General features: G+C 34.9%; 1 protein-coding gene across 2 annotated transcripts; it reads left to right on the top strand.

Annotated features, from left to right (window-relative positions):
- Positions 1-274: 274 nt before the first annotated feature.
- adad1 (adenosine deaminase domain containing 1 (testis-specific)) lies at positions 275-9,836 on the top strand. Of its 2 annotated transcripts, none has more exons than XM_060886886.1 (12): positions 275-426; positions 1,116-1,247; positions 1,794-1,928; positions 2,036-2,203; positions 3,520-3,594; positions 3,732-3,857; positions 5,517-5,640; positions 6,731-6,901; positions 7,151-7,383; positions 7,602-7,836; positions 8,961-9,093; positions 9,419-9,836. In XM_060886886.1, the coding sequence occupies exons 2-12, from the start codon at positions 1,136-1,138 to the stop codon at positions 9,530-9,532; spliced, it is 1,626 nt and encodes a 541-aa protein (XP_060742869.1). In that variant the 5' UTR covers positions 275-426; positions 1,116-1,135; the 3' UTR covers positions 9,533-9,836. The 2 variants fall into 2 exon arrangements, with proteins under 2 accessions (XP_060742869.1, XP_060742870.1); XM_060886887.1 differs by lacking the exon at positions 275-426 and adding an exon at positions 654-786.
- The last annotated feature ends 5,053 nt before the right edge of the window (positions 9,837-14,889 follow it).

Below are 14,889 nucleotides of genomic sequence, written 5' to 3'. Positions count from 1 at the left end.
AAAACTTTTATGTCGAGATAACAAGAAAATTAAGTTGATATTACAACAAAACAAATTTTATGTTAAGATAACGTCAAAATTAAGTCGTTATCACGACAAAACAACTTTTTTTTATGTCGAGATAACGAGAAAATGAACCAGAAAGACAAAATATAACAATGCCTGGCTTCTTATTGCTTCCGTACAAAGCACCTGCGAATCTGTGAAGTTTCACGTGAAAAGTAAAGAACATTCTAGACACAATGCCAAATTGATGCGTGTTCCCTGTACAACCGCACTAACGTGACTTTAGGCTTGAAATGAGTTCTTTAGTTTGATTCTCAGTGATTTGGGATCGAGCCTAAATTGTGTTAATGCTGAAGACCAGGACAGCTTTAAACACGTCAATAAGAAAAAAAAAAACAAAACAATAAAATCTCCTCAAATGTAAGCGACAAGATTAAACATTTTCTCTAAATGTTTTAAAAAAATATAAAATTACGGACACTATGCTTTTAAAATCGTGATTATTTAAACTAGCTACTAGCTAACAAGTGATATATAATTTATCAGCAGCTGTATGATAGTGTTAAACCTTATTTAATTTAGATTTGAGCCGGTTGTTCGTCTTGAGATGTTATTTGTAAATGTTTTTTTCACGTTCACAATATCGAGGGCTTCTGTTTTCTAGCAGTTAGCAGGAAGGAGTTAGCAAGCCAATAAACGGTAGCCTGGTTAGCTAGCTGAAGGAAAAGCTGTTTTCGCTGAAAAATAAACATTACTAAGCTTTTTCCTGCAGTCTGTTAGGTATTATTTCTTATTTATTTTTTCTGTTGTAAGACTTAAAAGTCTAGGAATCTAAATGCATTGATATTCAGTTTTACATATGTGTATGTGTGTGTGTGTGTGTGTGTGTGTGTGTGTATATATATATATATATATATATATATATATATATATATATATATATATATATGTATATGTACACACACACACACATATATATATATACATACATACATACATACATATTTAATGTTTTATGATGTTATATAATGTGCTATGTTGCTCTTTAAATGTCTTGGAAAATGTGAAAAGTAAAAAAAAAAAAATTTAAAATCTTCTATCTTCTCAAGATAAACTACTCAACCAGAAGATGTTGGGACGAGGAGGAGTGTATCGCGTGTCCAGAGGGGCTGGTTTTGCCCACATCTTTAAGAACAACAGGACTACATTGGATCAAGCCTGCAGCTCACCTCCTAAAAACAGCTGAGTCACAAGAAGCAGCTCCTACTTTGTGATTAGTTTATAGCCTCATTGAGTATAACATTTATTTCAAATCATTCCATATACTTAGCTTAGCTTAAAATACCTAATATTTGTTAGGTTACTACTTTGAGCACCTTAAACATATGATAAACACATCATATATATATATATATATATATAATACGTGTAAATCAAACACACTGTACTCTGCCTGCTAACACATTGTATTGACCCAAAATCTCAGTGCATCCATACAGTGTTACACACAACTCACACTTGTTTTCTCAAACAACTCTCCCCAATCACACAACAGCTACCAACAAGGAAGGATGAAGGATATCACATGATTGCTAGGGAATAAAGGGTATGCCATCCCTCAACGGCTCTCTTCGGCCTGGGATTCGAACTCTGAATTATAGAGTGGACGATTTTCTGTTGTCATTTGGGGGTCCAATGTTGCTAGTTGCTGGTTTTTAATCGTAAAATCACTATTCATTGTCATTATTATCAGATTTCTTTTTTAAGGTGAGTTGTGTTTTCAGCAGGCACCAATCCGAATAAAATCCCCAAAGAGCTGATCGACAGGTACAGGAGAGGAGAGACTCATGCTGTGTCTTTCCTATACCAGCTCTCGCAAATTCTGCAGTTCCAAGTGGAGATGAAAGAGACAGTAACTACAGGTAGTTATTTTTTCCCATGTATTTATTTAAATATTTGAATAGATGGTGGAATTCCGCTGCAAAATAACACCAAGAAGCAAATGTTTTTCCTAAAATTTTCTTACCAGGAGGAGTAATTGGTTTCTACTTTGCATTCTGTGCTGTGATTGATGGAGTGAAGTATAAAACCGGGATGGGAATCAATAAGAAAGAGGCCAGGTTCAAAGCAGCTCAGTTGGCTGTTGAGGAGCTCCTTTCTAATCTGGAGAGTGACGCTGTCTTGCCCGATGCTGCTGGTAAACACTGTCTAGTTTAGTGGAACATTTCAGTGCTGCCTGTTACATTTATTGTCTCAGTACTCTGCTGAGCACCTGCTGCAAAGCCGATTTTACAGTGATTCAAGATATAACAAAATATAATTGGAACCTAAAAAGTCCTGCAGACCTTGTAAAAGTCTAGTTGGGGTTATTTTAACATGCATACAGTGCTAAAGATTTCTTGAACAATGTTTTATTAAAATTGGAAAAGTATGTGCACATTCCCTTTAACTAACAACATTCTTTTGGCCAGTGGTGTTCAATCTTATCCACAAAGAGCTGGTGTGGGTGCAGGTTTCATTCCAACCAAGCAGAAGCCACACCTGAGTCCATTGAAAGTAATCAGGTGTGGCTTCTGCTTGGTTGGAATGAAACCTGCACCCACACCGGCCCCTAGCAGATAAGATTAAACCCTTCTGCTTTAGGCCATTAGACATTATTTGTTGTTGGTCTTTTTCATTTTGAATTTAAGGCATGGACTTCCAATATTGGAAGTCCATGCCTTAAATTCAAAATGAAAAAGACCAACAACAAAGTTGTCCAGTTCCAGTAATCAGCAGTTTAAAAAAAATATAAAATTGTAACTTTACTATTAACCAGATTATTTCAGAATTGGATACTTGATGAGGTGTTATGCCATTTAATGCATATTCTTTGAAAATGTTTAGTTGTAAGCAGAAACTTAGACATAGTGCCAGCATTTTCCACTATCATGTATTAGGATATCGTCGCTGTCGGGCGGAATCCTCGTATCTCCAAAACCGTTATTTTTCAGGAAATTAAAAAAACGCTGTACCTTATCTGCAGTGCACAGGGTTTAGTCCGCGTTGCAGTGGATTGTCTTGCACTAAATTCCTGTCCTCAGACGAGCACCAGAACTAGCGGGGGTCAAGATTTTTTTTTCTTTGAGCCCAGTGTTTTGAAGACATTTACCTCAGAAGACGTGTTGATTCGTTGCGACGCTTCTTGAGGAGAAATAAGCTCTCCCGCGGAGTGAGGAAGAGGTGGACAGTTGAAGTGTCCAATGGAGTTAAGAGATTTGCGCTCAAGCTATTTTCAAGACTTTAGATTGGTTAATAACTTGTAAAAATAACAGACCCACGTGGGACTGACCAATAGCATCAATATGTGAAAAAATATGAAATTGACCAAATTTGGACATACGAGGTTTCCGCCCGACAGCAATGATATGTTGCTTTACTAATTGTTCTAAATGGAATTCAACAAATTTCTCTACTAACTTGTGGTATTTGGTATGCCATTGTGTTGATCTGTACATTGTATCTGATTATCAGTGGGCCCTCCTCCTCTACCGGTGAAACAGCAAAACTCCCTGGGGGCAGGTGCCCGTCCTGTGAGGGCTATGTTTGGTAAATGGATTTTTTTTATTACAGTGCAGTTTAAGTTTATTTTAAAACATCAACAAACAAGAACAAGAATCCTCTTCTGGATATATAGTTCAGTATATAAGGATTGATTCTAATTATTTTTTTTTTGTCCAAATCAGAAAGAAAAATCCCTGGTAAAGACCAGGTTCCCAGTGCTGTGAAGGAGATGTTCTCCAGGCTGATGAACAGTTATCCAGAGTACACTGCCTGTGGAGAAACAGTAGCTGCATTTGTTATGCAATCTTGTGAGTCTCCCTGGTTACATTAAAGTTGCCTTCTTGAATAGCTAAATGTCACCATTCTTCACTGGAGTGCAATTAGATAGAGACAAGTTATACATTTGGAGGGAAATGCATAAAACTACATTTATTTGGATAATTACAGTCGGTCTTGATACAGATTAACTTGTTGCACATTCTCAGAAATTGTTTTGAACCTTGTTATTTGTTCCTCAAACTAGGCCAGCACGCTTCCTGTCTCAGTGATATGTAATCTTGTATAAAGTGAGCAGGTTTTTTTCTCTCTCAAAGAAGGTAGCACTAGTTTTCAACAGATTAGAATAGTTATTTCTTATTTTAAATAAATTTTTTTTTTTTCTTTTCCAGAATTCAATATTAAACAAAAAATCTCACTTTTGTGTGCTTGCCTACCTGCTGGTAACTTACAAGAGAGTCAGAAGGATGAAAGTTCTGCCAAGTCATTTCAAAAACATGACTTATATTATGTTGTACACATCAACATGTGGAACTAATAAGATGGCAAACAATAGTAACTTTTATATTAGCATAGAAACCGTATTCTTCTTCTTTTTCTTATATAATGATATTAATAGTAATAAAAATAATTGATTTTTTTCCTCTCAACCGTTGTCACATACAAATAGCTGTATTTAGATCACACAGTATATACGAGCTATGTGGAGCAGAGTATTAGTACAAATGTACCATACAGTTATTTTACAGTTTAAACAAATCCAAAGCATATAACTATAATTATTCTATTTCCTTTTGTGTTTTCATTTTCTGAATGTAATTTTGGCATGTGCAGATTTTTCACCTGAAAGATCTCACAAAAATTCAGCATGTGCATGTGACCACACTCAGCTTGCTGTGGCCTAGATTCACCCTCATAGTTTGTTGATGGTGTTGACTACAAACATGACTTCAGTTCAAAAGGCTTATATTCAGCAATATTTCTTTAAAGGGATTATTTAATAATTTAATACTGCCGTATCGTATAATAAGAGGCTTATTTTTGAGAAAGATATTTTTTTTTCCACAGGTCCCTGTGAATAAAATTATACTAGAGCGGTTCATGAAAGATTACAATTTTTCATGTATTTATGAAACTTGTCATGCTTTTTTTACAGTTTATAGTTACATTTAATGTTGTGGATTGTACATTAGATAAGTTAGTTCATTTTATCATTTTCTTTATAGCCACGATAAACAGCTGTTTCATCTTCCTCAACATTTCTCTCTCTCTCTCTCTCTCTCTCTCTCTCCTGAATATTCTACCATGCTTTGAAGTTTTACAAATCAATATGACAATACAAATCTTATATAAAGTGTGGACTATTACTTTAGAAACAATGATATGTAAGAATGAGTGGGTTAATATAAGTATAAATTTGGTTACAATTGGAACCTGGTTAATCAGATTCATCTTGTTCTTAATAATTAGTATTTTAAGATTTCAGTTTCTATATGGACCCTTTCTTGTCCCAAAATATAACGAAACATACTGGTATATATTATTTTAATTATTTACTGATCTAAATATTTCAAAATATATTCGAAGTGAATCCTGATTACAGGTTAATATCTTTATTTTATTTTTTGTTTGTTTGTTTTTTCTTCTTTTTAATATAATGTTGCTCAGAATTGTGCTATGTCACTCAACAGCAACTGGATGTGAAGTGGTGGCTCTTGGTACAGGTAACTGTAACACAAAAGAAAGTCTGGCACCTAACGGACGCGTCCTTCATGATTCTCATGCCGTGGTAACTGCACGGAGATCACTCATGAGGTAAGCTATCTTATTGTTTGTAGAACGTTTATACACTTTTTGACATAACGTGTCCAATTGTGTTTGGTCTTTTAATTAGTGAGACATTTGTTTAGCTAACTAGGCTAATTCCTCTGGTTAGTTTTTATCGTTGTTTATAATCAGTGATTTTCTCTGATTACTTTTGTTATGGTGGAAAACGCATCCCATTGTTATGTAAATTATATTTATATCATATGTATTGTTCTACAGCTGTTCTTTAGGGTTGTTGGCTAAATTTACTGGGTGTAATTCAAAGATCAAAAAATAAGAAACGTAAATGTTGTCAACTTGGACCCAGTGTGTGTGTTAAAAAAAATCGTGGTTTCAACAAAGAGAAAAAATTCTCTCGGATTATGCGCATAAAAATATCTGAATTATTTTGGTTTTAAAAGGTTCCCTGGCTGACAAACGTTGGATAATATCTGACTGTATTTTTGGTCATTTCCACACAGCTGAACAGAAGATAACAGTTTTGTTACTGTTGACACTGTTCACTCATTGTAAATCTGTATGGAACAATTTCACATAATCCCCACAGAATGCAGTGCAACAAAGAAAATTAATAAACAGCATAAAATAACAGTTAAAAGAGGACTCGTGCTTGAACGTCAACACAGCCAAATGTCACCAGAAAATGGTCTTTCATTATATGCCAAGACAAGGGTCTGAATGCAAACACAGTCTATAATTAATTTCAGTTGTTTTATAATGTCAAATGTTTTAATCAACTGAAAGCAATCGAGATAACAAGAACCCAATTATACAGAAATACTGGACAAGAAACATGGTCCTTTAGAAATTAAATGAACATTACATTATATTTGCAGTTTTTAAACATAGTTAAATTTAGTTAGTATGAGGCACTCTGGAAGTTTACTCTGGTCTGATTAGAAGACTCTGGTCTGATTACTCTGAGGTGAGGTCTGATTAGCTCTGAGGTGAGGTTTGTTATATCAGTAGTGTGCTGAAGCTTTTGCAGCCTTTGTTTTTGAGAAAAGAATAATGCCAAATGTTGACCGTGTGTAAATGAATCAGAGGTAATTTTGAATTTATCATGAATATTTTGTAGGTATCTGTACAGGCACCTGTTGCTGTTCTATAGTAGGAATAACTCTCTGAAGGAGAAGTCAGTTTTTCAGTTGGATGAGAACACCAAGCTCTTAAGTCTGAAGAGCCACATCACCCTTCACTTGTACCTCAATCAGCTGCCAAAAGGAGCTGCCCAGATACCCTCTCAACTGTATGAAATGACACACTGCCCACACTTATAAAAAAGAAAGTGATCTACACATAGATTTCACATTTCTTTTGCATTTATAAACGAAAGTAATTAATCTCTGGGTTAAGTAGAATAATGCATTTTTTAATGATAATCACACTTTTGGCAAATATGTCTGTTACTCTTTCAAACAGTGTCATAAATGATTATATTTATATTAGTTGTTATCTTTTTAAATATATTATTCTTTTTTCTTTCCCAACACTCTAGACCTTTGAGCCCCCTGTCCATCTCAACATGGGAAGTAAATAATCAGATTGGTTTACACGTGACTGTAGATGGAAAGGTCTTTTCAGTGTTCTCTTATACACTTAACCAGACTGGTTCACGTACCATCAGTATGTCAGCTACTGACAAAATCATGCAGTGGCAGGTTTTGGGTTTCCAGGGTGCTTTATTGAGCCACTTCATCGAGCCCATCTATGTCAGTAGCATACTCATAGGTAAATTCTGCCACTCTATTTGGCTCTCTTTACTTTCAGTGATTAATAAACTATTCAGATTGTTTTGCCATTATTATTAGTGAATTGTAATATCAGTGTACATTCAGGTCCTGGTGTAGTATTTGTTCATGCAGCTTATATTGTGTGCGTACTTTAAACGTTGTTAATAGCCTTTGCTTTACTGTATCTCTTGATACTGCTTGTGTCTTTGCCTTCAGGTGATGAAAGCTCCAGTAATACACGTGGTATGGAATTTGCAGTAAACGTAAGGGTAGATGGCATCACCTCCAAGTTGCCCATGTATTACTGTGTATATCGGCCACATATTAGCCTGGTACCTAAGGTGATCCCCATAGAGGGCCAAAACACTCAAAGAACTCTAAGCCTTAACTGGAGCCAAGATGATGTTTCTTTCGAGGTTGTAGATAGTGTGGAGGGCAAATCTGTTGAGGGGTGAGTTTATCTGATTATCTTTCTATCCATTTTTTTTTTCGTTACAAGTTTGGATATTTACCAAGCTTTTACAGTTGAAGCCAAAAGTTTTCATATACTTTACATACAGATAAAAGACATTCAATCTTCATTTTCAAATTTGTAACTTCATTACAAATTTTCTGTTAGCATATTTTGCTGAGGTAGTTCAGTTATTTATTGTGTTCACATGATGAGAGCAGTTTTATTTCGGATTTGTTTTAATAGATCTGATTTTCAATGGCTCAGGCATTTCTGTATAAATTGGTAATGTTTGGTGGTAATTCCTTATTTAATTTCTTAACTTGAGTCAGATATTTGAGGTAGCTTTCCTTAATACTTTGTCTCATCCAAGTGGTTGATAATCACTTGCAAACATAAATTTGGCTTTTTTTTATGCTGCATAAAGAAGACTTTATAGGTAGAGTCTTCTTCCTTGTTGAACAGCCTGAGTTATAAGTCAATAAGTTTCTGGAATCTTCTAAGCTGTGTATAGATACAGTTATCTTGTAGGTAGACATTTGAGACACTTAAATGCTGATAAAGTGAATTATCGCTGAAATTAAATAAAAGTGGTCTCTAAAAAATGGTTTAAAATTTGATGTGTGAATGATGTATACAGTAGATGCTCTAATTGATTTGCCAGAACAAATGTGTGATAACTGTGAGCATGTGAAATGTGTACAGTTGTGAAAAACTGTGATAGAAAATCTTTTGGCTACAATTATACATGCTACATTAATAATGCATGTTTTACAAGCTGCTTCCTTTGCCAAGTGTAAGTACCCTTGAATCTCAAATGCATGATTTGTAAATTGACTCATTTTGTTTGGGTGATTTTATATAGAATGATGTTGGGACATTGGTAAAATAATTAGCTATCCATGTTAAATAGACTCTATGAGAAATTGTCATGAGACAGATCAATTATGACTTATGTCTGTCTTATTTACAGTTGCAGGACTGTCAATTGGTTCCTTTATTTGTCTGAATGCTTCATTATGTTTTTTTTTTCCTTAAGCTGGTTTCTCTGATCTTAGACTATATTGCTCAACGTATATACTGTACTGATATGACAGTTCAAATTGTTTGTGCATGACTTTTAGGTCTCCCTTTAAAAGTGGTCCCGCTCTCGCAAGTCGTCTGTGTAAAGCTGCCATGTTGAGTCGTTTCCACATGGTAGTGAAAGAGGCACAGAGAGAGGATTTGCTAGCTGCAGTTTCCTACAGGGAGGCCAAGGTACTACATGTAATGGAATATATATTTATTTTCCACAAATACATTTTAGATATACTTGACAACAGTATAAAATTTTACAAATTGTTGCAGTTAACGGTTTAATTAATGTTTATTTTGGCTATAAATATTCAAGCTTTGAGCTTGCAGTAATGATCAGTCCTAGCCCTACTAAGACACAAGGAAAAGAGTTGTTGGAGGTTTAAAATGTTGAAAACTCAGACACATTTATTAAGAAGTCTCATCTAATCTGAGCAAGGTGCTATTCATCTGTTGGATTAAAAGGTACTGTTGACCTTAATTGTCTCTATCTGTATTGGAAATGTAGATGATGGCAAAACGCTACCAGGAGGCAAAGAGCGTTCTGAAGTCCTACTTGGCTACGAGGGGCTTTGGAAAGTGGGTCGAGAAACCACCTATCAGTGATCACTTGAGAATGTGAAATCCATTCAGGAGATGAGAGACCAGCAGATGAAGCACCTTTGGAAGAAAGGTTTGAAAAGTCATTGGCAGTTTGTATTTACCCCGAAAAAAAAAAGGAAACAAATAAAATAAAAATCTCTGGTGGAAAGAAAAGCAGCTGTATATGAGAAACATTAGATATTAGCAAAAGGTTTTTTGTTCATTTAGGAGTGTTTTCTCCCTCATATTAGATTTTGGATCCTGTTGCTATACTTTTTCTTTTGTTTTCCTGGTTAAATCCTTCAATTCCAGAAATGTTAAAACCTACCAAAAAAAAAATAGTTATGAAAACTCCACCTACATGTTATGTATTGTGACCCATCAGTTTGTTCTTTTATTTCCTTTAAAATAATTGTTTACTTTTTTGTTCACTGCAAGAAAAAATAATTGTGAAATGTTTGTAATGTTATGTTTCCGAGGCACCGTAAAAAAATTCTTCTCTCAAATTGTTTAATAAATAATACAAAATAAAGGTAAAATGTTGTCAGGGAAACATTGCAAATTGACTCATTATTTTAAGATTGTTTCTGTTAGAATTATATTAAAAGTTTGTTTGCTTTTTAATCAGCAAGGTAAGTAAGGTAGTGATAAGGTAGGCGTTTCTTTATGAAGTGGTGTTGCTAGTTTCGAAAGGTTAGGGTCTGAGGCGAGTGCGTCCTCTCTTGTTACTAGTAGTGCACAGGAAACCTCGACTTCCTGTCAAAAGTGATACTGCTACTAGATGCCTTCAATATTTCAATGCGAAAGAGAGAGGATCACAATTTTACTATTGTTACTTTTTGCTTGCAAGTAAAGAAGAGTTGAGCATGCACAGGTAGCTTTGAAGATTATAGTTATATATTTATACATATTTTTTGCTGTATATAACTTGAGCTTTTATTCCATAGTCCCTGTGCTTTTGCTTCATGCATGACATTTTCCTTCAGCTTAGTGCCCTGCGGCGTGCGTATGTGTGCAGAGATGGGAAATAACCAGCTTGTGCAGTTCTCACAGTATTCTTGATATATTTGTATTGCTCAAAAATGACTTCAAAAATTTCTTCAATATTTTTAAGCTTCACATGTCTTAATATTCTGTTACTGTTAATAAAAGCTGTAAGATCAGCAAATGCAGTAAACCATGTGTTGGTTAAAGGCTGCTTGATTGTGGTCTTATTTTCTGCAAAATAATGACTTATAGAAGGCACTGTATAAACTGCTGTAGTTTATAGGTACAGTGAGCTGTTTGCGTTTTCATACACGCAAAAAATAAATCAACCAACTAACTGGATTAGTGTGCGGTTTTTTGCACTGAAAATATGAGACCTACATTATATGTTCATGGATGTAAACTTACTTTTTTGGGTTATGAATTATGCTTAGAGTCAATCCAGATAAAAGCCCTTCATTATTGGTAATACTCATTATAAAAGGTACTTTGAAGTTGATTACTCATGCCCGCCGATTAACAAGTTAAAAAAAATATATGACTAAATGTAAGTGACATATATGGCTTTATGCCTGAATGAAGTCATGTTTAGTGTTTAATGTCTGGAGAGTATTATTAGTACAAGTGGAGTGCTCATTGTGTCATTTTTGTTGCTGCATATATTTGGAGGAAAGTTGATCATAATATGATGTGCATGCACCCCCACATATATATATATATATATATATACACACATATATACAATATTTATGACAAAGCTACTTTGGCAAAGCTACTCCATGTCAAAGCTACTCCATGTCATTCTGGTGCAGAGAGTTTATAATTGCCTAAATTGGGGCCTTAAAACTTAATAAATGAATATATTGGTTTTTGGAGGCCCAATGTTTGGCAATTTCTTATTTCCTTTTCCCTTCTCTCTAGTTGTATGTGGCTTAGTAAAATCTCATGAAAACATTTCCTGTACAGGTTTCTCACCTTTTAAAAAACCAACACCTAATGTTTGTAAAAAGGAGTTGTTTGTTTATTGTGCTGTAAATACATACAGGTAGTTTTACAGCCAGTTAGTAGTTGAAATAGGTGACACTTTAGGAGAATCTATTAATTTCTCTGTGTTTACCAAAATCATGCACTTTTATTTTCCGGTATATATTGATATAGGACAGTTATTTCCCCTGGAACATGGATGACTCATTTGCAACATCTAAATCTTTGTAAAAGTAAGACTGAGAGGGTGAACTCTTTCTTTGTGACTTTGTATAATAAGACCGAGCAGGATAAGTGTTTTCTCTGTGCTACAAGTTGAAGCTTGATTTAAGAGCCGTGGTGGAGCTTGATGTGTGACGTAAAAGATTAGATTAATAAAGGATGTGTCCAGATACGGAAAGGGTGGGCATGAGTGTTATTGGTAAGAGTGGGTAAAGGTTTTCCGTGTCCGGGACCTGTAGCCACGCACTACCTTAGTATGAACTGGGGACTTTCCTTTTGAAGTCATTTTGATGTCCACCTCACAGTGGAACAGCTAGCAATTTCATGGACTATTTAAAACGTGTTTTTTTTTTCTTTAAGAAAAAGGTCAATCTTAAGGAATTCCCCTAGTGAAACTTTGATAATCCACATGTGTTGCTGCTCATTGGAGGTAGGTCATGTAATACCTAAAATGGCCTGCCTGTATACACTGATGGAAGAAGATATTTTGCTAAGAAATGCAACTCGAACGTATAGAACAAACATCTCTTTATTTTCTCTTCAGATGACAAGCATTTAAACAACACATATTAAATATTTTAAATAAATATATAAATAGATAAATATCGGCATATCCTACAAAAAACAAGCTTATGTTAAATCTTTAGTGCTTCACAAAAAAACAAACTTTGAAAGAGAACTTTGTTCACAGAATTTCTTCATGGAAGTTACATTCAGTAGCTGTTACTACAAATCAATCTTAGAGAACCTTTCATTTATAAGCTAACATCAGGAAAGTATTCCCATACAGCGATTACACTGCAATTGGGTCACTCTGCCGTATTGTTTGTCTGCACATTAATGTTGTCTTTCACGCTTCTTTTAGCTCTCTACTGCTGTTCAGCTTTTGGACCAGTGTCCAGATGTTACTGATGAATTCTTTGTATGTCTTCAGGTTTTTTTCACAGGAGCAGTGTTTGAGGTTTGCTTGTTCCTGAAAAGAAACAGACAACAAATTATCATTAGTGTGAACTTTTGCTTGTTTATAATTGATTTCTTGCAATCTATAGTTATGTAACAGAAAACTTACCTGAGACACTTGATGAAGAATAAACTCTATGTAATCTATTGTTCTGTAGACATGCTTTAAGTCATCTGAGTTCGGATTAAAGCACTCGCCCCCGACTGATTTCAGCTCTAACATGTGGCATTTCAGAGCATTGCTGATGCACTGAGAAGGAGAGAGGACAACAAAAAATTGTTAGAACAACAATTGGATAAAAGATAACGGTGTATAATTGTCCCATGCCCTTTGTTACGTCCAGCTGATTGTAATTAATCAGTGAATTTTAAAGCATGATTTGTTTGTTCACTTTTTATTTTCTATCCGTGCTTATTCATTTTTTAGAAAACAGGTATAAGTTCTCACTGCTAGCTTAAGATTTGTCATTCTTGTAGTAACATTCTTCCTGTATGACTTTTCAGGAAGCTTGTCAGAAAGCAGTTAATTGCAGAGAAATATTAGTTGCTTACCCCGTCAGTGCCAGAGGGACTGTAGAACTCTGCATCATGTTCTTTCTGTAATAAGATGAAAGGTGACAACATTAAAATATGTCAAAATCATACAGCAGAGCAGTGAATAAAATAAATGAAATAAAGACAGGTATGGTAGAGATACCAGTGAAAGACTTACACAGTCAGCTTTCTGTAGTACGTCTATAGATCTTTTCATATCTTCGTATATCCCATTAACTGGGACGGTTTGAGCTGTAAGGATGTGCAGCAGAGTCACTGTCAGCACCAGAATCCAGTGTAGAGACATGGTGTCAGTTTAGTAATTCCTCTTCAGGGTTCTCTTCAGTGCAATTATGAGTGTTTATAGTCAAGTGACTCTATATTTATACTGGCTTTGTGGAAAATGAATGGGTGGGCTGAAACACTTTAGTTATTAGCAAATGCAATCAGCTGCCAATAGTATTTTTTCCCTTTGATGACAGTTGGGATTTTCTTTCTCCCTCACCCCCTCCCCTTCACATGTGTGTGTGTATGAGAGAGAGTGTGTGTGAGTGAGTGAGTAAGGGGAAAGAGAGAGTGTATGTGGTCCATCTAGAGGAAGATAGAAAAACCCCCACTGGATTTCTCTAGCAGTTATCTGAGTTAATTTGACTGTGTTTTGGTTTATTTAAATGTGACATGATGACATATATGAAATTATCTGACTGTGTTTTGGTTTATTTAAATATGACATGATGACATATATGAAATTATCTGTCCTGTATGATGAGTCCTGTCTCCTAATGTGCTGGTAATGTGCTAGATATATAGATGATGTAGTTAATACAGAGGCAGGTGTGTGTGTGTGTGTGTGTGTGTGTGTGTGTGTGTGTGTGTGTGTGTGCGTGCACGCTTGCACATGTGAAAAAAATGGGGATTCCCCTTGTCTTGGGAAACCCATCTTCTGGATTCCTCCAGTCAGTTTATGATTAAAAAAATTATGGGAGACAAGAACCCTAATTATTTTTTCAAGGGTCATAGATTTTTCTTTCTGTCACTTTGACTTGGCTTGGCTTTCCTTTCCTAAGCATTTTGTTTTGAATTTTATAGAAGATTTGGACACTTTCTCTTTTACAGGGTTTGTTTTAACAAACTTGATTCCTTTTGTTTGGGTTTGGGTTTTTTTTTTTATAAATGTTGGCAGTAAGTACAGCAAGATTGTTGTAAGGTTTAAGCTGATAAGTCACATTTCCAGTTATCCTAACTAATTACTTCCAGATATTTCATTACAGCCTTCACGTAAACAATATTTTAATATTTTGTAACAGATTAGTGTCATACGCTGATTTAAGACATATCTGTCACGATTCAAATTGGGGGCAAGTAAGGGACGGGGTATGGGTAATGACTTAAATAATAATCAGTAATGGTCTGAAAAAATAATATGGGATTAAAAAACTGGGAACACTGATTGGTTGGCAGGAAGATGTGTCTGGTTGTGTACTTAAAAACATTTAAATTTCTTTTGTGGGTGTTACCAAGGACTTTAAAACAGTATTGTTCTAAATATATCTTGTGTAAATAATAAAGTTTTAAACAGTATAAACAGAAAGTTCTTTCTTTATCATGTCCAATACATAGTTTTCTAGAGTCCTCTAGAGACTTGTCCTCTCAAATCTCTTTTGGATGTGTAGTCTGTTAAAAATCTCATACATAATAGCATTTTACAAA

The sequence above is a fragment of the Tachysurus vachellii genome, chromosome 14 (genome assembly GCF_030014155.1).
Source record: "Tachysurus vachellii isolate PV-2020 chromosome 14, HZAU_Pvac_v1, whole genome shotgun sequence".
Classification (NCBI taxonomy): domain Eukaryota; kingdom Metazoa; phylum Chordata; class Actinopteri; order Siluriformes; family Bagridae; genus Tachysurus; species Tachysurus vachellii.
This window is presented reverse-complemented; position numbering and strand designations above follow the sequence as displayed.